The 23,972-nt window shown below is 36.8% G+C and overlaps 2 protein-coding genes across 2 annotated transcripts; both read right to left on the bottom strand.

The window, feature by feature from the left end:
* LOC127863142 (dynein axonemal intermediate chain 3-like) lies at positions 1–20,311 on the bottom strand. Its single transcript, XM_052402530.1, has 13 exons — positions 20,170–20,311; positions 18,959–19,032; positions 17,163–17,313; positions 16,284–16,368; positions 15,415–15,554; positions 14,498–14,561; positions 13,679–13,809; positions 11,562–11,594; positions 9,057–9,095; positions 7,992–8,196; positions 5,693–5,784; positions 5,120–5,242; positions 1–698 (listed from the first exon to the last, which is right to left on the bottom strand). Exons 1-13 carry the CDS (start codon positions 20,191–20,193, stop codon positions 558–560), a joined length of 1,302 nt encoding a protein of 433 aa, XP_052258490.1. The 5' UTR covers positions 20,194–20,311; the 3' UTR covers positions 1–557.
* A 306-nt stretch (positions 20,312–20,617) lies between these two features.
* LOC127863162 (uncharacterized) lies at positions 20,618–23,776 on the bottom strand. Its single transcript, XM_052402546.1, has 4 exons — positions 23,725–23,776; positions 21,850–22,013; positions 21,351–21,426; positions 20,618–20,924 (listed from the first exon to the last, which is right to left on the bottom strand). The coding sequence occupies exons 1-4, from the start codon at positions 23,774–23,776 to the stop codon at positions 20,734–20,736; spliced, it is 483 nt and encodes a 160-aa protein (XP_052258506.1). The 3' UTR covers positions 20,618–20,733.
* Between the last annotated feature and the right edge of the window lie 196 nt (positions 23,777–23,972).

The raw sequence follows: 23,972 nt of genomic DNA, 5'->3' as shown, positions 1-23,972 counted from the left end.
CAAACTATTTTGTTTATTTGTCGGAACAATAACATGTTGGTTATGATTGACAGGGCAACTCATCTGGAGTTGCTCATTATAATATAGTATCTGACATAGAATGAATGTATTGTATGTGAGCTGCTCTATGGAAAAATACAGCCTCAATGCAAGTGGGTAAAGAGTCTATCCATATAAATCTGTGCAGTGGGCACAGACTCATCAGGGACACCACTTGCAGCCTACACTGGATTTGCATTAAGAAGCATATTCATGTAAACGGAAAAATCCATAAAAGCAGAGAGTTTAGACACTTTAACTCACGTGCAGTAAAGCTGGTTATCACAGAGTGCTGCTCAAATACATACATTTTACCATACTTGAAGATAAACGTCAGAATGAATTCCAGGTTTTCCATGCCAGAGCAAGTACTGAACTAAAAATTCTGAAACATATTCTTGTCCATTTGTGTGAAAGAACTTTAGCCATGAGTATACAAAATTTAAAAAATGCATAATAACCCCCGTCGCCCTCCCTTCATCGCTCTCAAATTTCACCACTTATAAAACACACCCGGTCTACGTCTGGGGCAGTGGTTCCTCCTCCTTGGTGATCCCAAGCTCTCGCAAGAAGTTCCCCTCCGCCTCCATATAGGCCTGGTACTCCAGCTTCAAGCGGTACTCAATCTCCTCGTCTGTCAGCAGCACATTCGGCGCAATCTATAGACACAACACAAGGAAATTCTTACAGTTACAAGGAACATTGCAAACGGTAAATAGCCATTTTGGGAAAATGGGGCTTAATGCATGTGCGTCATTTGTTGTCCTAGATTTGCCTCTGAAGTCCACACAAGCTAATCTGGGATGACACTTTTCGCCTTATCTAGATTTTTATTAAGAAAAGAATTCTTTTAAACGAAAAATGCCATGAATGCAGTAAGTATTGTCTCTGATTGTCACTGCACATGCTAATCTGGGACGGCATAATGCACATGTCCCTGATTGTCACTGCACAGGCTAATCTGGGACGGCACATACACACATGTCCCTGATTGTCACTGCACATGCTAATCTGGGATGGCACATACACACATGTCCCTGATTGTCACTGCACAGGCTAATCTGGGACGGCACATACACACATGTCCCTGATTGTCACTGCACAGGCTAATCTGGGATGACACATACACACATGTCCCTGATTGTCACTGCACAGGCTAATCTGGGATGGCACATACACACATGTCCCTGATTGTCACTGCACAGGCTAATCTGGGACGGCACATACGCACATGTCCCTGATTGTCACTGCACAGGCTAATCTGGGATGGCACATACACACATGTCCCTGATTGTGACTGCACAGGCTAATCTGGGATGGCACATACACACATGTCCCTGATTGTGACTGCACAGGCTAATCTGGGATGGCACATACACACATTTCCCTGATTGTCACTGCACAGGCTAATCTGGGATGACACAAACACACATGTCCCTGATTGTCACTGCACAGGCTAATCTGGGATGGCACAAACAAACATGTCCCTGATTGTCACTGCACAGGCTAATCTGGGATGGCACATACACACATGTCCCTGATTGTCACTGCACAGGCTAATCTGGGATGACACATACACACATGTCCCTGATTGTCACTGCACAGGCTAATCTGGGATGACACATACACACATGCATGAAGTTCTGTTTCCCCAGAGTGGTGCTCAACAAATATTTTCCATTTGAACATTCTTCCTAGAGAGTTTTAGCACAATCTGTTGACACATAATCTGCACTTTGTACTACATTTAAACCTTCTTCCTAGAGAGTTTTAGCACAATCTGTTGACACATAATCTGCACTTTGTACTACATGAATTATCCACAACTTCTATTTGACTCAGTGCTCAACCTTTACTTTTAAATCAGTTAAATCATTTAGATGTCATTATTGTCAGTTTTCTATACACCCCAATTGGGATTGTTAATTTGATTCTCTCACATTTCTCATATTGTATTTTATTTAATTGCCTTTATCAATATTTTTTTATAGAAGCGCGTCGTCTATATTAAAACATAATTTGCAAAAGGATTCTGTGTTGTATGCCTTAGGCACTGTACCGTTTTATTCATATTGGTTAGCAATACCTACAATAATAATAATTGTTTGAAACAATATAATAGTAAAGAGGTACCTGAGATTCAGAGACTTATAATATAGAAATAATGTCACAATTTCATGCTCATTGCTACTTTCTGGTTTAAAACAAGGCTATTAATTTAATATCCCAATTTCATTTTGAATGAACAAGAAAGACATACAAATAGCAAATAAAACTGTATACAATGATAACTGATAACTGTTTCCAACACAAGTTTTCAACAAATGCCTATTAAAAATTGCACAAATGGAGCAAAAACACACACACATTTTTTTTTTAATTTACCAAAGTTGGTCTAACCTGTCTTAAATCCTGTGGAGTAAAATGGTTAAACAAGAAAAGTTTGTAAAACAGGTACAGGTATACTTGGATTGCAACAAAACCCTACTTGAAACCTTGACCATTATTCTCTTGATTTGAAAATCATAAGGGGTCAACATTCATCAAGAGTATCCAGCCTATGAATGTATATGAGCTGTATTCTGGGAACACTGGGTTTAAAGTGTGTGCGTAGTGCCTTCCCAGATTGCCGTTGCAGTCCTCACATCGCTCTGTGTGCGTAGTTCCTTCCCAGATTGCCATTGCAGTCCTCACATGGCTCTGTGTGTGTAGTGCCTTCCCAGATTGCCGTTGCAGTCCTCACATGGCTCTGTGTGCGTAGTGCCTTCCCAGATTGCCGTTGCAGTCCTCACATGGTTCTGTGTGCGTAGTAGTGCCTTCCCAGATTGCCGTTGCAGTCCTCACATCGCTCTGTGTGCGTAGTGCCTTCCCAGATTGCAGTTGCAGTCCTCACATGGCTCTGTGTGCGTAGTGCCTCCCCAGATTGCCGTTGCAGTACCCACATCACACTGTGTGCGTAGTGCCTTCCCAGATTGCCGTTGCAGTCCTCACATGGCTCTTACTGCTTCTATGGTGTTTTTTGTTTAAATGAATGCTCTTCTATATGAAAATCCAGTCTAGGCAGAAGGTGTTGTCACTGAATATCTTGTGCAGACAGCACAGGCATATCTAGGACATCACTTCAGTAGACAGCACAGGCATATCTAGGACATCACTTCAGTAGACAGCACAGGCATATCCAGGACATCACTTCAGTAGACAGCACAGGCATATCAAGGACATCACTTCAGTAGACAGCACAGGCATATCTAGGACATCACTTCAGTAGACAGCACAGGCATATCTAGGACCTCAGTAGACAGCACAGGCATATCTAGGACATCACTTCAGTATACAGCACAAGCATATCTAGGACATCACTTCAGTAGACAGCACAGGCATATCTAGGACATCACTTCAGTAGACAGCACAGGCATATCTAGGACATCACTTCAGTAGACAGCACAGGCATATCTAGGACCTCAGTAGACAGTACAGGCATATCTAGGACATCACTTCAGTAGACAGCACAGGCATATCTAGGACATCACTTCAGTAGACAGCACATGCACATCTAGGACATCACTTCAGTAGACAGCACAGGCATATCTAGGACATCACTTCAGTAGACAGCACAAGCATATCTAGGACATCACTTCAGAAGACTGCACAGTCATATCTAGGACAACACTTCAGTAGACAGCACAGGCATATCTAGGACATCACTTCAGTAGACAGCACAGGCATATCTAGGACATCACTTCAGTAGACAGCACAGGCATATCTAGGACACTTCACACATATGCATTAAGCCAGATATCCCAGAACAAGGCTCCTATGATCTGCATACAGGCATATACACAATTTGACAGACATAGCATGACCAGCTGTAAATTGAAGTTGCTCATTTGCATACCCTTTCTCATTGGCTGATTGGTACAGTTGACTAAAGCCGCCCGAGTTGATATTTCTCACACAATTCATTTATCTCAACTGACCAGAATTTATCAGTATTCGTCCGATACATTCTAAAGCTTAACTCTTCCATACTGATTTTCGCAAAAATTGTGCCAAAAAATGCCAAAAGCATAAAAAATATGAAACCTAATCATGTACATAACGGAATCCTCAAGACTATTATTAACCTGTAACGTATGCAAGCTTTGGGTCACGTGAGCGCCAATTTCAAGTGATATCCACTTCCGCGCATATAAAAACAAAGAAGAACTACTAAATAACACAAACAGTTTGTTTGTGTTTGTATCTAAATCCATTAATGTGAATAATGTGTACGTTTAGACATATTTTAAGTTTTTTCCTGTACATTAGCAAGTTATCTACCTTCATAACATAAACGATATCAATACGAAACAAACATGGCTGCGTGTGTGAAAAATACATTACAACTTGACGTAAACGACACTCTATACACGAGCTTAAAATAATCAAATCAATGACATGTACAAATAAAGATGGCTGCGCCCATGAATTAAACGTTAACAGGCATTTTATATTGACAAGGTAAAAAATCATAGCAGACTATAAAAGTGAGATATATCGGTAGAGATATAAAGCTGAAATTTAAATACGTAAAAATAGCGGCCGATAGTATAGTTAACATGGGGCGGGTTATACGAGTATTGAAAATGTAGTCATAAATCAGACGGAGTGTATTTACAAATTAAATCGGCACTATAAAACAACATAATGTGAACATGCTTTAAACGAAATATGCATGTGTAAGACAGCATATATTTAAACTGGTAATGACAGGATTATTTATCATTCATGCAAATAGGGTTGTAAACAATGATGCTATGGTCACGTGGTTTTACATGTGGTCCGCGCGTGTTTAAATTTAGATCATTTCTGTCCATGGACAGAAATTGAAAAGCCCTATCTTTGTACTGAATTTGGGCATGTCTTGACCGATTTTGACCAAATTTTTTGCACATCTGACATAAATACCATCACATTTTTACTCATAGTCACTTTCTTGCGACAAATAACAAAAATGGGAAAATATACCAACATCATCTCGGCCGTCTTAACGAGGCCTGTCAGCTAAAAAAACAAAAACAACAGCCTGCTATGTTCTTACCCCAGCCTTCTTTTTGGCCTCAGCCTCAAGTTCTCGCTTCTCATGCTCTCGGAAGTCCCACCTCTGCACCACGAAGCCTCGCCTCTTCACTTCCCGCTCAAAGTAGTTGGCTACCCCAGTCACCTGTGGGACAAGAGAACCAAACAAATATACAGAACTTGTTGTAACTAGAAAACAGGCAGGAACACCACCAGACACTGCAGTATACTAAAAAAGTGAGTACACTAATGATACTTATCTCAGAAGCCTTGAGCCCAAGATAAAAAAATATATAATGCTTATTCATTTTAAGAATTATTGACATATTTGCTTAGCCTAATTCTTAGAAAACTGGTCTTAATGCATGTGCATTAATTGGCTTTTGCATTCCGCACAGGCACGACACTTTCTGCTTTTATGAAATTTGTCATTTAAAGGATGTCTTTTTTCTCAGAAATCAAGTGTATGCGGAAAGTGTGATCCCTAATTAGCCTGTGCAAACTGCACAGGCTAATCTGGAATCATACTTTATGCACATGCATTAAGCCAAGTTTTCTCAGAATTATTTTTAGTAACAGGAGGCCCTGTACGGACCTCATTGGGTGCAGGCAGGCGCAGGCTCCAGGGTATCTCCAGGATATGCAGGGTACCGGAACTGTCACCCACAGCCAACAGGTGCTGCTTGTCTGCAATACATGGGAAATAAAGCTGTACAAATGTTGTCGTTGTGTGACAATAAGCATAGACTAAAATCTGTGAAAGATCTTTAGAGTAAAGTTTCATCTTTCTAGCAGCAATACTACTATGCATAACATAGGTTATAAAATGTCAAGAAAAAGTAATAAACCAGATACACGCCTGTTAGCAAGACATTGAATCCATTTTCAATAATACTTGCAATTAACTAACAATCTGTGCCATATACATGTTTGACCTTTAGTGTGACCTTGACCTATGCCCAAGGAGTACAGGACTCAACAAGGTGAACATTTTTGGTATATTATTTAAGAAATTGCATGATGAATGACAAAATTACAGTCCATAAAAACTTAATTTGACCAGTTTCATTTATGACCATTTGAATTTTTGAAGTCTAATTGTAACATTGACCTTTAAGCTAGGGTGATGATTTGACGAATCACATGAAGTCTCCACATGGTGAACATTTACAATAAATTATTTAAAACTGCATGATGAAGTTATGAATTGGAAAATCTGTTTTACAGCCTAATTTAATTTTAATGTTTGAACTTTAAGTGTGACCTTGACCTTTGAGTTAGGGAAACAGGTGTTACACAAGACATGCTGTCTCCTTATGGTGGACATTTGTGGTTGGTTATTTTAAAATAACATGACAAATTCTGAAGGTTAAGTCCGGGCAATCTCATTAAATCTGTGACATTTAGGTGTGACCTAGAAATTCGAAGTAGAGAGACAGTTTTTACACATTGCATGTCCTCTCCACATGGTAAATATTTATTATAAACTATTTTGAAATTGCATAATAAATAAAGAAGTTACAGTCTGGACAAGCTGTTTATTGCTCGTATTTAATGTCTGACCTTTTAAAGGGAGCCTGACCTTTAAGGTAGGCTTAACAATTGACACACCCTCTCTTCACCTTGTGATTATTTGTGGTAAGTTGTTTTAAAATTGCATGAAGAACAACAAATTTACAGTCAAGACAAGAACCAGCTAACTTTGTCCTTTAAAACCAGATTCTGAAATTTTAAGTATTATTCAAATTTAATGAAACTAATTAATGTTCAATCCCTACTGCTTGTAATTTCAGCACAATACCATGCCCAAACTCAAGTCAATGAGCAGATACTATTATTCTATTTTTAGCAAAATTGACATTGACCTTCATCCATTTAGCAACAAATGGAATCCCAATCTAGGTCTAAATGAAAGCAACCTGTTAATGAGCAGTAACTGATATTCTATGTTAGTAAAAAAACACATGACCATAAACTGACTGGACTGTAATGGTATTCGCAGCTTAGGTTTGCAGGAAAGCTGTTTACACACAAAATGTGAATGCTATACCTCCATCTAAACTTAAGTTTTGAGTGGAAACTGTTTTGCAATTTTTAGTAAAAATTACCTTGACCTTGACTAGACTAGCCACAATTAAAATGCAAAGTCATTCTTTAAAACTTGTTATATGGAAAATGTCATCTCTAAAACCCACTCATAACAGAGCAGACAACATTAAATTTGCAACTTTCTAATAATTCAAAGATAATAAGTCAGAAGTACTTTGAGAAATCTAACTGAATATCGAATATCGTTAAAATATTATGCCCATTTATATTGTCATCATGTTTCATAATGGTCCGATTTAAACTCTTCGACATATTGAGCCCACATTGTTTATCTCGCCACTACTCACAGGCGTTTAAAATTGTTTTTGGTTGCAAAAAGGAGAGCTCCATCACTGTGGTCATGTCAAAAATATCCATAACAATTAATAAAGAAAGTCTGACAACTCTAGAAGCAATACTTTTTCAATGACAAGGTAATCAAAATTCAAACACACAGAGAAAGTGTGGCAGAGCAAATCATATGCCCCCCCTCTGAAAGTGGATGCATTAAAAATACAAAGACAAAGCATAGTATCTGCACTACACAACACAATTGTTGAACAGCGTTTTTATTTGAAAAAGTGATGATTTACAATATGTCAGAATAGCTATATCTTGATACTGATTAAAATGCTGATGATGACTTGCTAGTTGAACATGATAACATAATCATAAATACATTGCAGCATGATATATATTTACACAACTTATCTTAATTCTCAAGTTACAGAGACACTGCATTCCAACACTTCAATATTATTGATATAACCACTCAGATGTCACCAATCCTAGGTTCAGTAACTTACGAGACACTGCGTGCGGGTAAATCTTTGTGATTGCTGATGGGGACACGCTCTGGGTGATGGAGGGTTCATGGGTCTTGTCCAGTAAGTCCCATACGTCGACGCTGCCATCCACCTTAGATATGTAGAACACTCCCGGACGGGAGGGGGACCAAAACCCGGAAGTCATACAGATTGGGTTTGGGGCAGACTGGAGGATCGGTCCTGACTGAAATTGGCAGGAGAGTTTTAATTTAGCCTTGTTCTGGAAAAAAATTGGCTTAATGTCTGTGCCTAAAGTGTCGTCCCATATCAGCCTGTGCAGCCCGCACAGGCTCATCAGGAGCAAAACTTTCCACCTAAACTGGATTGTCACCAGAAGAGACTTCCTTTAAACAAAACTTACCATAAAAGTGGAAAGTTTCTTACTTGATTAGCCTGTGCAAACTGCACAGGCTACTCTGGGACAACACTTTATGCACATGCAGTTGGCGAAAAAAGGTAGGATTTTGTAGTTTAACATGTTTTTTTTGTTTTGTTAGTTATAAGCTGGTAGTATTTGTTTTGTATTTGTTATTAGTTGTTAAAGGGATCTTTATAATGACAATTATATATCAAATAAAAAATACTTATGATGGATACTGAAGACAATGTTAGAACTTTAAAAAAAAACAATTTCTGGGATTCAGAAATAGCAAAAGTAAAACCTGATGTAAAATGCATTGCTTTTACCATTGAACAGTTACCAATTATTGACTAAGGTACAAACAAACATATACAAAAAGCCTTCATACCACACAGGTAAATCACTTTCAAGGAAAATCATTATTATCAACAAAATTCAACTCTAACAAAAATTAGACATATATCCATACCTATTTTTTCTACGATACTTTTCTAATATCCAAATGAAGTAAAATTGTCTTTTTTGTTGTTGCACAAAGGTATTTAACATATTATAACAATGACTGTTGTTTTTGTAAAACAAATTAGACAACACAATAACAGTTAAACTCGTTCTGCAAACATTGTCAAACATATTAACACAAAACGACTCGTCAACAAATTACCTTTAATGCATCAAATTACCTTTAATGCATCGTTTTCAGCAACGTTCAAAGTTTTCAGCTAATATAACATTAAATACACAGCCATAAACTTGGCCTAAAAAAATTTTCATATAAATTATTGGTTAAACAAGAATTCTTATGAATAAAATATTTACGTTCACAAATGTTGTTAAATGCAGGAGATAATACTAAAGGAACAAGTGTACCGCATAACGGGTGCAAATGCTCGGCTGCGTGTGCAGTTTTGAATAAATGAAAGCTTGTCATAAGATTTTTTTGGAATTTTTTATGAGGTCACAGTGACCTTGACCTTCGACCAAAAAATAGGTTTGGCGTGTAGAACTCATCGAGGTGCAGCTACATATGAAGTTTCAAAGTTGTAGGTGGAAGCACTTTTATTTTAGAGCCGATGTTAAGGTTTTAGCACGAAGAAGACCGTGGACAAGTTGGCTATGACAATACCTCGGGTTTTCTCTGAAAACAGACGAGCTAAAAATTAAACTTCAAACATTAGAAAACTTTCCAATGTATGCCAAAATAATATGACTAATTGAATTACTTAACAGTTCATTTACAATGAATAAACATATAAAGAATATGTGCATGTGCTTACTGTATACTTCAATTACACGGATGATATAACAACAAGCAAATTCGTTGAATTGATATCCCCCGCCAATATGCTTCTGAACACAAAAGGGTTATATTTGACACTCAAAAAAGCATTTTTTCAATATAAGGGCCATAACTCCGTTATTTACAGATGGTGTACAATGCCATTTGACGTGCATCATCCTCTTATCCATATATATACTCATACCAAGTTTCAATGAAATCCGCCAAAGCACTTCCGAGATATGGCTCCGGACACACACAAAAAGCATTTTTTCAAGTTTCAAAGGGCCATAACTTCGTTATTTACAGATGGTATACAATGCCATTTGGCGTGCATCATCCTCTTATCCATATATATACTCATAACAAGTTTCAATGAAATCCCCCAAAGCACTTCCAAGATATGGCTCCGGACGGACAGAAGGATGGACGGACGGAAAGACAGAAGGACGGACAAAGCCAAAACAAAATCCCTCCGCCTATGGCGCGGGATAATAATTATGAATCAAGTAAACATAATCTGTGACATCACACAAAGTAATACTACGTGTATTCATATATAGTAACTTATTTTTTTCGAATGTTATCCATTTGATGAATTTATTACAATATGAGAGTCTAATACACTAAAAAATCTTCAATAAACAATGTCTACAGCTAGCCAGAGCAACAATACATATTTAGCCAGAATTCACAAATATCCCACCATTTTGTAATTAATTGTGTCTGTCTCTGGTCTCAATACATGTGCATAAAGTATTGTGCCTTATCAGCCTGTGCTATTACTGGCTTATCAGGGAAAACACTTTTGCTTTTATTAGATTTTGTCTCTTCTCAACAAAAATCCACACTAGGCGGAAAGTGTTGTTGTTGATAAACATATGCGGAATGCACAAGCTAATCTGGGACAATACTTTACGCACATGCATTTAGACCCGTTTTCCCAGAGACTGACTCAATTAGTACAGACTGATTTACAGTTCGCGTTATTTTGATGCAAAATTGAATTGAAATACTTGGTAGTACAAACTTGAGCTAAACTATAACACTTATGGTATTGCCATGTATATGCCTACCAGGTGTGATTGGTTCTGTTACGATAAGATGCTACAATACAGGTCATAAGATATATTTGGCTAGTACTTAACACATTTGTCTTTAATAATGGCTATCAGCTAATTTGAAATTGACAAAGCCAGATGCAAATCAGTGTACAGTGTTTCAATTTTGTAATCAACCAATTACATGAGCCTTGCTCTCAGAAATGGGTTTTAACCCTTTGAATGCTGGGAAATTTGTCTTCTGCTAAAATGTCGTCTGCTGAATTTCTAAAATTAGCATTTTCTTCGATTTTTTTCAAAGAATACTATCCGAATAGCAAACAGTTTGGATCCTGATGAGACGCCACGTTCTGTGGCGTCTCATCTGGATCCAAACTGTTTGCAAAGGCCTTCAAAATTCGGTTCCCGCACTGAAAGGGTTAATGCATGAGTGTAAGATTTGTCCCAGATAAGCCTGTGTAGTCAGCATAGGCTAATCAGATACAACATTTTCCTCCAAAACTAGATTTTCATTAAGAAGAGACTTTCTTTAAACAAATAAAATCTGTAAAAACTGAAAGTGTCGTCCTTGGTGCATACTGCACATGTTATCTGGGACGACACTTGACTCATATACTGACAATCAGGCTATTCCACAGCGGGGCTTAAATGTATTGTTGCTCAGACATTCTGTTCAATTCTCTAGCTTTCTTTCTCTAAAATTGCGCAGTTCTTTAATGTACATAAAATTACTGATGTAAAATATCAGTTTCTAAATATTTGCATCTATTTTACACCAGATATATAAGACAAACGTCACAAACATTCAATTCAATGCAACTCCGCCACACTGGTGCGAATCCACTTACCGATTCAGCAGAGCTTGGGTTATTCTTGTCGATCTGTTAATAAAAGTGAGGCTTGCAAAGAAATGGTGAACTAGGTAACAAGGAATAGGTCAGTTAGGAAAGAAAATATAGAACTAAAAAAGGGGAAGGGGTGGCAAAATTGGTTGCTTATTCCACGAACATAAACTGAAAAGGGACATTATTTTGCCAAATTCCAAAATACTGAATGTACAAGAAAGTGTAAAAACAATTATGACCAAATCCTGTTTTGCCAACCCTGAGTGGAACTTATAATATGGGAAGATTTTATATCAATTACTATAGACCAAAACCAACTAGATTTACATGATAAAATGTACTATAAGAATAGCTATATATATGTATGGGATTGTTGTTCATTAGAAGGGCAATGACAAGATAAACATTCAGGTGATATGGGTGTGTTGAAAGACATTATCCAGGCAAGTATCAAAACTTTGTGGCAATCGCTATGGTTGTTAGACAAAACGTGTCATTTTTAGGAAACCAAGACTTCAGACTTTCTTGATTAGTTTAGGCCACACAAAGGTCAATGTAAACGTCTAAATCAGGTCAGGTGATGTGTGCGTGTTGATAGTCTTCAAAGACATCACCCATTCATGTAGCAAAGCTTTCCAGCAAGGAGTATTTATGTTTGAGAAAATGCGTTTTTTGGGTCAACCAGGTATTTTGACCTTCAGAATTATGCCATATTTAGAAGGTGTCAACATCAGGTCAGATAATGTGAGTTTGTTAAAATTGTTTCTATATAATATTTATGCAAGTAGCAATGATTTGCAGCAAACTGTATTGCAGTTCAAAACAAACAAGTATCGTTGAAAACGATGGATGTTCCTTTTGTTTGACCTTGAGAAAATCTATAATTAGCCTCAGTGACCTTGACCCTAGTGACCTCAATCCTCATAAAAAGGTAGAGGTCCATGCAAGGTACCTACATGCCAAATATGTAAGAGATTGGTAAAATATTAAATGCGCTATGAGAAACTGTAACAAAAGTGTGACGGAAGGAAGTAAGGAAGGACAAACTGGCAACTATATGCTCCCCGAAAATTTTCGGGGAGCATAAAAACATCATTACAGGTTAACCATGAATTGTACCTTCTGAATTACTCTATGTCAAAAAGAAGGTAATTGTCAAGGCAAAGAAGTGGTCAGGTGATTTTAATTTTCAAGAACATCATCCATTTAAGTATTAAAGCTCTTTAGGTATCATTATTGATGTTATAAAAACGTAGATGCAATACTTTAGTCATAAAAAGATCAATATGTTATTCTATGATTTTAGAAATTGATTCTATTTTTATATATTTTAAGTATTATTGGTAAGCAAGCATAATAGTTACAATAAAAGAACCATTCCATTCACAGAGATCTCCAGCATTTCAGAGCTGATCTTAATGTAAGGCCCAGTGTGACCACAACTGTAACATGTCTCCTTACTTCAAAGCGTAATTAAAAAGAACAAAAGCACAGTGGCGCATACAGGTAAGAGGGAGTATCAATGATCACCACAAAATAGTTGCTGAATGTTAAACAGGCAGCTTTTTAACAAAAATGAGTAGGTTTATGTAGAAATCTTGGGCAGACGCAATATTGCCTCACACATCCAGAGATTTTTAGCTTCCATTGTACTCATTATGTTTGAAGTACATAACACAAACATCCAGACAGAAGAACCTTCTAGAGTGTTTTGTTCATCTAATATCCTTCTATGCATTCCATAGCAAAATGTAAAAAATGCTAGGATACATTATACATCAATATTAATTTGTGCAGAAACAATAAATAACGTGCAACTAAGACAAGGTTACCATTTGTAAGTATAGGTTATTAGCTTAGTGTTTATATAATAGCATAACTCAAATTAAAGTATTTTATGGGTTATTGAGTAAAGGTTCTACTGAAAATGAATACAACTACCGGTAAAAAAACTAATACATAAATCATTGATTAAATAAATGAACATATGTAAATTGAAAACCAAACAACTGAATTAACATAAATGTGACATTTGGCAAAGGTAGACAAACATAAAGTATACAGGGCCACCCAGCATGGAAGGGTTAAAATATTCATCAAACTCAAGGGGGATCACTCACAACAACAGCCTCTTTCCAGATTGTGAAGTTCCAACCGCCAACCACAAGGAGGATATCCATGAAAAATGGGGATCGCTGGACCGTCATGATGGGCCCGTCATGCATGGTGTGATAGAAATCTGGTTTTGGCGCTGAAAAACGGTTACAAACAACTGTATTTATATTTGCTAAAATGGTCAAATCAAATTGAAATTAAATGACTTCTGCATATTTTTTTTATCTGATATATGGTAGTACATGAGCCATATTTTTTCCAATTTTTACTCCAAATAAGTAAACAAAGCACTGCTATTTAGTGAAATGGACGCTGCTCATGTAAGGCACATCTTTCAATTAAAAATGGCAAAGTGTGTTGACTTTACTAAGTCATCAGTGAGAATTCAAGCTTTGTTGATATTTTCAAAATCAAAGGGCATCTTATGAAATGACTTCCTTTGCAAAACAGCCATTGTGTCCCCAATGATTGGATTTAACGTAGAGAATTCTGGTCTGGTCTGGTAACAGCTTGATCAAGATTTGCGTTGCAGTCATTTCAAAAGTACGGACAATTTACCATAACAAACACAAATGTGTTCCAACCCCCACACCTACATCCCCATAATCAGTACCCACAAATGCAACCTTTATATGTGATGTATCAAATGGTTTATTTCATTAATTGATTAGAGAAAAATGATTGTGTCTTGTTTATTTTTTATGTTAAAATAGTCGATAAGTAACTACAGTGAGTAGAAAATAATTATTCTGGTAATGAAAGATTATCTAAACAAAGTTTAACTTAAAAATAAAGTGTTTATAAGGCAAACATGGTTAGCTTACTTTGGATCTTGCCTGTGTCCTGATCCTTCTGTGGCATCCAGTCAACATAGACCACCTCCCCGTCCTGAAATGTACAACACAAATACTCAGTCAAATATGGTGTCAAACATCCAGTCAAATTACCTGTCAGACATTCAGTCAAACAATGCCAACAGTCAAATATCCAATACCCTTCCTAGTGATCTACACAATTAATTGAGCCTTATTCTGTGAAAACTGGGCTTATTGCATGTGCGTTAAGTGTCATCCTTGATAAGCCTGTGAAGTTTGCGCAGGCTTATCTGGCTTATAAAGCTCAGTTGGGCAACAACCATACCAAATATAATGAAGAGATATTAACTAAAAACATCATGATGTCAGTCAATTAATCAGTAAATAAACCTACTAGTCAGATTCTAATAAACAATCCTGGTATTTATCAAGTAATATATTTCATCAAATACTCAGTTAAATATCATATCAAAAATCTAGTTTTATTTGCCTGCGTTAGCATGGATAATCAAATTGAGTCTTTCAAAATACAATAGTTAAATCTTTGACATTATCTTTTCAGCTCTAACAAATTCCAGTTAATCATTTCTGAAAATGCTGTCATTTTCCATACACCACATCTACTCAAATACATAAGAGTTGTATATCTAACTTTAAAAAGACTCAAAAAATGTATCTCCCTCTGGTAAAAACTGGGCTTAATGCATGTGCATAAAGTGTTGTCCCTGATCAGTCAGTACAGGCTAATCCGGGACAACACTTTCCGATTCTAATATATTTATTGTTTAAAGTCTCTTCTTTGCAAAAATAAGATTAGCTGGAAAATGTAGTCCCTTACTAGCCTATGCAAACTGCTCTGGCTAATATTGGACGATGCTTTACGCACAAGCATTATGCCCCATTTTCCCTGAGCAAACCATTCATACCTCGGTGCCAACAAAGAAATGTGTCTTGACTGTTTGTAGGGTCCTCTTCTCACGGCCGGACTCGGGTTTCCCGGAATGGAAATATCCGCCAGTCACACTTGCCTCCTTGTCCGGGACACCACCATCGGTCGCCTTGGATACTGGAACAGTGGAGTAACTCACATGACTCAATTTTGGTGAGCAGGACTGGATAAACATAACATGATATTACTTAAATACACAACTTTTAAAAGAAAAAAGAGCATGCATTTTAATATTGATTTCATACCAATAATTATTAAACCTGCCCAGGTAAAAATTCACTTACTTAGAAATGTTCCTAAACTTTGGTTAGATCCTATACATAGCTACTTTATTCCATAGTAAATAATAAACAGTATAGAGCCCATTTTCACAAAGCTCGAAGGAGCAAACTTAAGAGAATTCCTTAAAATCCTAAAGTTCCTGAACTCTCTCGCTAGTTTGATTTTACATATTTTTACATTCCATGGTAAATATTGATAAAATGATAACTATTTTCTCCTTTTCTGAGCTGAAACCATAGGATTTTTCCTTGAATATATGATCTGAAAATTTCATTCAGGAACAACTAGGGTTAAGATTCCCAATGGAAGCTTTGTGAATAGGGGCCCTGGTTAACAATTATTAGAGAATTGAAACAAAACATTTTACTGATTAACTTTATGGACAATTCTTACTGGAATTAAAACCTGCCCTTAGCCTACTTGTAACTGGAAAATAAAACATGTTTATGAAGCAAAAACTTTTTGTAAGATCTGATTGCCGAACCATCATGTATCTGCCACTTTATGTTACCCATACGCTGCCATATATGCTGGGTACACATTCTCAATTACCACTCAACTTACATGCCCCTCTATCCCCCTGCTTCTCTGCTATTGAGAACTTTGTTGGTGCATGATCACCGCCCGGCTCAGATTTGTGGAGATGGACCTGTGGGATAAGGTTATTGAAAAGTGTATGAAACAAACATGAGCCCCGCTCCGAGAAAACTAAGTTTAATGCATGTGCTTAAATTATGGTCCCAGATTAGACTGAGAAGTCCACAGAGGCTAGTCAGGGACGACACTTTCTACTTTTATGGATTTTTTAATTTAAAGAAAGTCACTATCCAACAAAAATCTAGTCTTGGTGGAAAGTGATTAAAAGCATGTGAGTAAAGTATGTAAATGCTTATCTGGGGTGATACTTAACACACATGCAGTAAGCCCAGTTTTACCAGACACCAGCTCATGATGTGAACAAAATATTACTTATTTGCATATTGCAAGTGTGCCAATAATACATAGTCAGAACTAATTTTGCATTAAACATTTCACAAAGCACTGCACGACATCTATACCTAGTTAAACAATGTATCAAATTTATTCTTAAAGAATCATGAATAATCAATGTTCATCATTTATTAAAGACCTATTACTAACCCCCCTTTGCAAAATTGTTAACACCCACATTAAAGAATAAAAGTTAAGGGGCTTTAACCCTTAGCAAAGTGAAGTGAAAAGGGCTATATGCAACCAGCATAAAACCATAATAGCCTGCAAGTTACTCGCTGTCTGTTCAGATTTTATGCTGTTTGCCGCTCATCAGTATTTTAGGGTTGGAAATGAAGCCGTTACAACTTGAATCTAGTAAGAAAGGTCTTAAATTTCATTTGATTTTCTAAATGGCTACAAATAGGTAAAAAGTGTATCTGAGCAGTAAAGGGTTAAGGGGCTACACCCCACCTTCAGCATGGGCTTCCATGTGAGGTCAAGGTGCTTGAAGGTGTCGGGGACGCCTATGGGGTTTTTGGTGCCGTCCTTGTCTTTGGGCTTGGCCCCCTGTTGTTGTTGTTGTGGTCCTTTGGTAGGTCTTGTGTCCCAAACCAGGATACAGCTGAAAATGTTGTATGAGTATCAACATCAAGTTCAGCATAAATTAACAGAATGGGATATTGCTTGTTTTTATCTTTGCAAATTTACTGGTAACTTGCTTGCACTTTTCTGGGACAAGCAGCCCTTTTTTATGCCATTTTAGGGGCCTGTTTCTAGTATACATGTACATAATATATTTTTCAATAGACCCAGTTTTAAATTGTGTTGTACATGTAGATTGTTATACATGTATGTTCTTTTTAGCAATAACGCAAAGTGATAACATGTACAAACTATACTTTGTCACAGAAGTGATGAAGACTCTTGCCCCCACTGCCCATGCAGAATGTCGTAATAATTTTTTATGTAGAAGTTGATACAACATCAAAATGTTACCCTATGATGGGTCGCAGCCAATTTTTACACAAGGGGCTTGGTTTTAAAACCTTTGTAAAGGTCAACTACATTTGTATACAATGTTATATACCAAATACTAGCTTCAGAGGGTTATTTTGATGTGTTACCATGTAACAAAACAAATGTTTAACCTTTGGGCAATGTGATTGTTAAAGATTTTTGTTTAATTTATTGTTGCATATTTAGTGTTTGTTTACCTTGAAACACCTAGGGACTGGCTAGATTTTATCCCAAGGACATTATTTCAAAAAATGTTCTGAGATTACTTTATAATGTTACAAACCAATATTCACCTGTAGACCATGTGATGTCAGAAAAGTTGTTTTGATAACAGTGATAAAATCAGGCATGCTAAACTTCATATAATAAGGAACAACACGTACAAGTTTTAATATTGTATATTGAAAATTGCAAGAGGATGCAAACGCATATTCATTACATTATATAAAGTCTAAGTTGAATAACTTAGATAATAACTTTGATAATTTTAATGAAAGATATAAAAAAAGTAATGAGGAACACTGCTGACACGTTTGAATGTTGATTGCTGAAAAGTGTAGAAAAGCACATTTTGATTAACATTTGTTTCCAGACAGACAGAAGGACAGACATCCATGGTAATTCAAGTACATCCACTTTACTCTGCAACAAGGGGTATAATGGATAAAGTGAAAGCAATTATTGTAAATATGTTTGAATTGTGGTTTTCCATAAGAAACTAATTATTTTTTAAATCCTCAAAACATAAGTTTCAAAAAATACAATACCCTCTTAAAGGGACACAGTACCTTTTCCCAAATTCACAAAAACACATGACATGTTTACCGGTAGCTGACCTTAGCTGAGCTAAGTCAGTGTTGTTGTTTTTTCAAATTTGATGCTGGTATTCAGCCCCATTTTCTATACAGAAAAGGGTACATATTTTTCCCAAAAGAGACCTAACAATTCTTAACATTTAGTTCATCTCTCATCAATCTTTTGAAGTTAAACCTTAGTAAATATAATTATGAATACACTTTTATTCTCAATTTTTAAGCATTTTATAGCAAAACAACAACAACACATCTTTCCCAACTTCAGTCAAAATGTCGCATTTTTTCCAAATCAAAAGGGATTCCAAATTGGTGAAAAGAAACAACACTGAAAGTTCACAAGTTGTGTGGCTGGGTTGGGACAATAAAAATTTAAAATGGTAAGTTTCTTGTAAATATTTTTTTCATTGAAATTCAGGTTAAAATATAAAAAGTTACTTGTCTGTTGCACATGTGAATATCTGACAGGACTCAAAACCCTTGTTTTCCTGGGGCACTCCCATTCTGTTGATCTGAAAGGGGCAAAATAACATGAGAGAAATCAGTCAAATAGTTAGGTCTTGGGAACTTTTAATCATCTGTATACACATGATAGCTGATAATGCCTTTGGAAATTAATCAACATGTACATATTTGTATTCCACTCATACCACACATCATTTATGTAAACTGTTAAAACCACTTCTGAACAAAATTTAAACACCACTACTGAAGAAATTAATACATTACTGATTAATGCAACAAAAACAATTAACACTCGTAAAGTTTATTTATGTTAATTAAAAAAAAGCTTGTCTTTGAAAATAACAAGCCTAATGAATGTGAATAATAACAGGCTTAATGAATGTGAATAATAACATGCTTAATGAATGTGAATAATAACAGGCTTAATGAATGTGAATAATAACATGCTTAATAAATGTGAATAAATAACAGGCTTAATGAATGTGAATAATAACAGGCTTAATAAATGTGAATAAAAACAGGCTTAATGAATGTGAATAATAACAGGCTTAATGAATGTGAATAATAACAGGCTTAATGAATGTGAATAATAACAGGCTTAATGAATGTGAATAATAACAGGCTTAATGAATGTGAATAAAGCTTTGACCAGATTAGCCTGTGTAGCCCAGCCGCACCCGATTATTGGAGACAAAGCTTTCAGTATAGACTGTATTGTCCTTCAAAAGAGACTTTCTTTATACAAAAATTCTAAGAAGGTAGAAAGTGTCGACCCCTGATAAGCCAAGCCTATTTGAACTGCATAGGCTAATATTGGACACTTTAAGCACATAAGCCAGGGTTTTCGCAGAGTTTGGCTTAAATGCATTAAATGAGTCGCGTTCTGAGAAAACTGGGCTTAATACATGTGCGTAAGGTGTCGTCCCAGATAAGCCTGTGCAGTCCACACAGGCTAATCAGGGTTTGACACTTTCCGCTTTTATGGTATTTTTAGTTTCAAGGAAGTCCCTCCTTCGCAAAATCAAGTTAGGCGGAAAGTGTCATCTCCAATTAGCCTGTGCGGATTGCACAGGCTAATCTGGGATGACACTTTACGCACATGCATGAAGCCCAGTTTTTTTAGAACAAGGCTCAAATGCATTTTCTTAAGACGCTGCAACCTCCTTTGTGTATGAAGGTCATACCTCGACATGATCCGGTAGCCACATGATGTCTGTGATGGGCGCATGGTGACTGTTCTCAATACTGGACACCGCACAGTAACGCACGATTTGCGTCTTCAGGGCATTGGGGTCTTCAAAGCCAGGCTGGACAGGTAAAAATATTGTTCAAAACATGAGAATACATAGTATTAAAACTACTCCACCATACATATGATGAATAAAATCGATTCAATGTTTTTTTGTTCAATTATTTTTTGAGAAAAACAACAACATGGGTCATTGGCATTGAAAAAAAATAATTACAAACAAGAGATGTGTTTGTCAGAAACCTCTAATGCGCCGTTTTTTTTGTTGACCTTTGACCTTGAAGGATGACCTTGACCTTTCACCACTCAAAATGTGCAGCTCCATGAGATACACATGCATGCCAAAATATCAAGTTGCTATGTTCAATATTTCAAAAGTTATTGCAAAAGATTAGCTTGTGTAGTCTGCACAGCCTAAGGGACTACACTTTCTGCTTTTATGGAGCATGACTATGAGGTATTTTCATCATAACCATTTTTGCTGTGAAACTTATCATGCTTACACACCTTCTGGTACACAGTCTGGAACAAAGGTCTGACTCCAGCCAGTCTTGTTGGAGCAAGTGTACATCGTGCTAGGGGGAACAACAGACATTCGATGCTGTTTGCATGTGGCCTCATACTGGCCAGTTTTTTTCTCTGTGAAATCGACGCCCTCTGATACAACTGGGATCTTGCATGGGTTGGGGTCTACAATAGGACAGTACATGTATTTGAGCTTCCTTTTTGGAAAACTGGGCTTTTCCCAGATATGCAATCGTGACCATGTAGACTACCTACACACACAACTTTATCACAAATCATGTACCTCCATTAAAACTAAGTAATTAAGCAGGTAATACAAGATTTCTTTATCCAAAGCTATATCAATCTAAAGTTATTTACCACAAAGCACCTGCATGAAGCATTTTGTCTAACAAACCTTGATACAAATAGTTATAAAAGAACCAGGCTGCTCAGTTGGCAGAGAACCTGACTGTGAATCTGGGAAAGATTAGTTTGAAATGCTGAGGCACCAAAATCTATATAAAAAACGACTAACAAACAAAGAAAAAGTTTTAAAGGTATGTACATTTGGAAATGTTAGGTAGGTGAAAGGCTAATTGACATATGTACCTTTAACCCGGATTGCAAGGTTACATACAGCACTGTTTAACATCTCGTCTGAGGCAGTGATCCGAACAATTGTATCCTGAAAAAAAATATTATAAGTTCAAGGCCTACTTTAAGAAATGTCTGGCCCTACCATGAGGTCAATGGTGTAATGGTCGCCCATAAAATATCTAATCTTCAGCTATGTTCCTTCCTGTTAGCTGACCTATAAAGGATTTACTGCACTGTTTCAAAATCTCCCCAAGTATACATTCTACTGTGTCAAAATCGCAAATAACTCTTCCACAAATAGTCATTGCCAAAATTGCTTCTTAAACAATCTCCTAAAAATGTTAATCAATTGTTTATTGAAAAATTAACCAAAAGAAAAGTTGTGTCAATACTTTCAATATATGGGTGGATGGAAGAAATAATTGTTTCTCCCAGTTTGTTCGGAACAGGAAAATATTAGACAGCGCAAATGGAGAATATAATGTGAGTTTCCTGCCTTGAATATGCTTACCTTCAAAACAAAGAAGGGAATTGTGAAGTTTTGTGGCTCAGTAGATATGGTTGGTTGCAACCCTGAGTTGTCCTTTGCATTTGGCATTGAAACATTGATTACCTCCCCTGGTTTGATGATGATTGGTTCATTTGGACAGTTGACAAAATATGGCAGGAAAATGTCTGTAACACATGACAATTAACTTACATTTTGTGGCTATCAGAAAGTCAACACATATTTGCAAATAAACCCATTTATGCCTAGCGTCTAAACAAAGGCCTTGGCAAACAGCGTAGACCCAGATGAGACGCCACATGGCCACATGACGCGGCGTCTCATCAGGGTCTGCACTGTTTGCTTAAAGGAATTTCTGTAGATGTCTTTAGTTTTTTTTTTCAAAATAAATCAACAAATATTCTAATAAATAAGCCATGCTGTGGGAAAACAAAGCTTTATTCATGTGCTTTTAGTGTTGTCCCAGATTAACTTGTAAACCAGGGACAACACTTTAATCTTTAAGTTAACAGAAAAGACTTTCTTTAATGAAAAAGTCTGTAAAGCATAATGTGTTGTTCCTGATGAGCATGTGCAGATTGCACTGGCTAATCTTCCTAATATATACAAACCCCACTATCCGCAAGGGCGGCCCATTTCATTTACCCATGCACTTGCCTTGAGAAGAATGCATGTGCGTAAATTATTGTCACAGATTAGCCTGAGCGGTCAATGTCCTTGCATAAAAGAGCCATCAAGGTAAGTGGATATGCTGTTTGTGTCGCTACACAAGCTTGCCCACAAGCAACTTTTCAACACAAGACACCATGAACAGGTTCAACCCGAAGGACTGGAAGTACTCTCAGTAATCCTTAGGTCTTGTAAGCAATGAAGATAATTAAGCGAAGTATACAGCTTATGTAAATTAATGGCTTTCTATTTGGCTTGATCCATTCTGTTTGCATAAAATCTTGTTTAAAAGTGTATTACCTCAAGAGTTAACGTCTTAACGTCGATGCAGTATCTCTGGACTAGCTGCATGTCGAAGGCGATGGACTCGATGTAGTAGCGGTGATTGTCCCACTCACACTTGATCAGGCTGGCGGCTGAGAGAAAAATTTGAAAAAAAAGACGTTGGAAAATCCTCATTTCCTGGGCTCAGATTTTTGAAATTTTCACATTTTTGTGTTACCGTACCAAGTATTCCGTGCAGAAGTATGCTCCGAAATGTTAATTTTACAAGTTGGTGTTCGTTATACATTGATACAACGCTAGTCTGACTGCTAATTTGCGAAAAATTCATTGTGCAATCGTAAATATTCATGATTGGCGCCATGCTTGTTGTTGTTGTATTATGTTAAAGGGGCTATTGTCGACATACCGAATAGCGGGTACGACTACGAGGGGAGTTTGTGCTAATGTTTTTTTCGAACACTATGATCGTCTTTTTTATGATTGCTTAGTATGTGTGAGCTTCAGCTTGTATTTGCTGATTGTGCAAATAAACTGAAACTGCAACCATCATACTGAAAGTACTCTTTCACACTGTATGCGAGTCCGGGACACCCTATCTTCTTCTGATACAGCACTCCTTCTCAATAGAAGAGTTTGTGCTGGTGCCTATTGGTTAAGGGGTGAAAGCTATACAAAGATGCTCAGTTGTTAGTTAGTTTAAAATTATTTCGTGTGTGCTCCTGATATTGGAAAGACATGTTTGTTGTGAGAACTCCAGAATAATACGAGTGGCTTGCGCTTGCCTTCATCAGTTGATTGGCCGTGGTGAGGAGTTTGCATTAAAGATTTATACATAGAAATCTTGGCAAGAGTTTGTTGGCAAACAAATGCAAATATACTAGACTTTACTGGGATCCAACATATCTGATTATAGTGACACTGTACCTGATATCCACGACTGAGTCCTTGTTCCCAGCTGACTGGGAATCATTGCCATCTGTTGTTTGCTTTTAGTTCAGAAACGTCTCTCATGTAAGCTGTTAACGCTTAATTTTAGAGGATGTTTCAAATATCTGTAGGAATTTCTGATGGCTTTTAGTCAAGCTTGAGTTAAAGTGATATTGTGGGCATTTTTCACTGTTGAATTGAGCTGACCAATTATCTGCAACTCATCATGCTACCTGTTGTTTACA

This window comes from Dreissena polymorpha, unplaced genomic scaffold, assembly GCF_020536995.1.
Source record: "Dreissena polymorpha isolate Duluth1 unplaced genomic scaffold, UMN_Dpol_1.0 chrUn001, whole genome shotgun sequence".
Classification (NCBI taxonomy): domain Eukaryota; kingdom Metazoa; phylum Mollusca; class Bivalvia; order Myida; family Dreissenidae; genus Dreissena; species Dreissena polymorpha.
The sequence above is the reverse complement of the archived record's forward strand: the minus strand, read 5'-3'. Positions and strand labels throughout refer to the sequence as shown.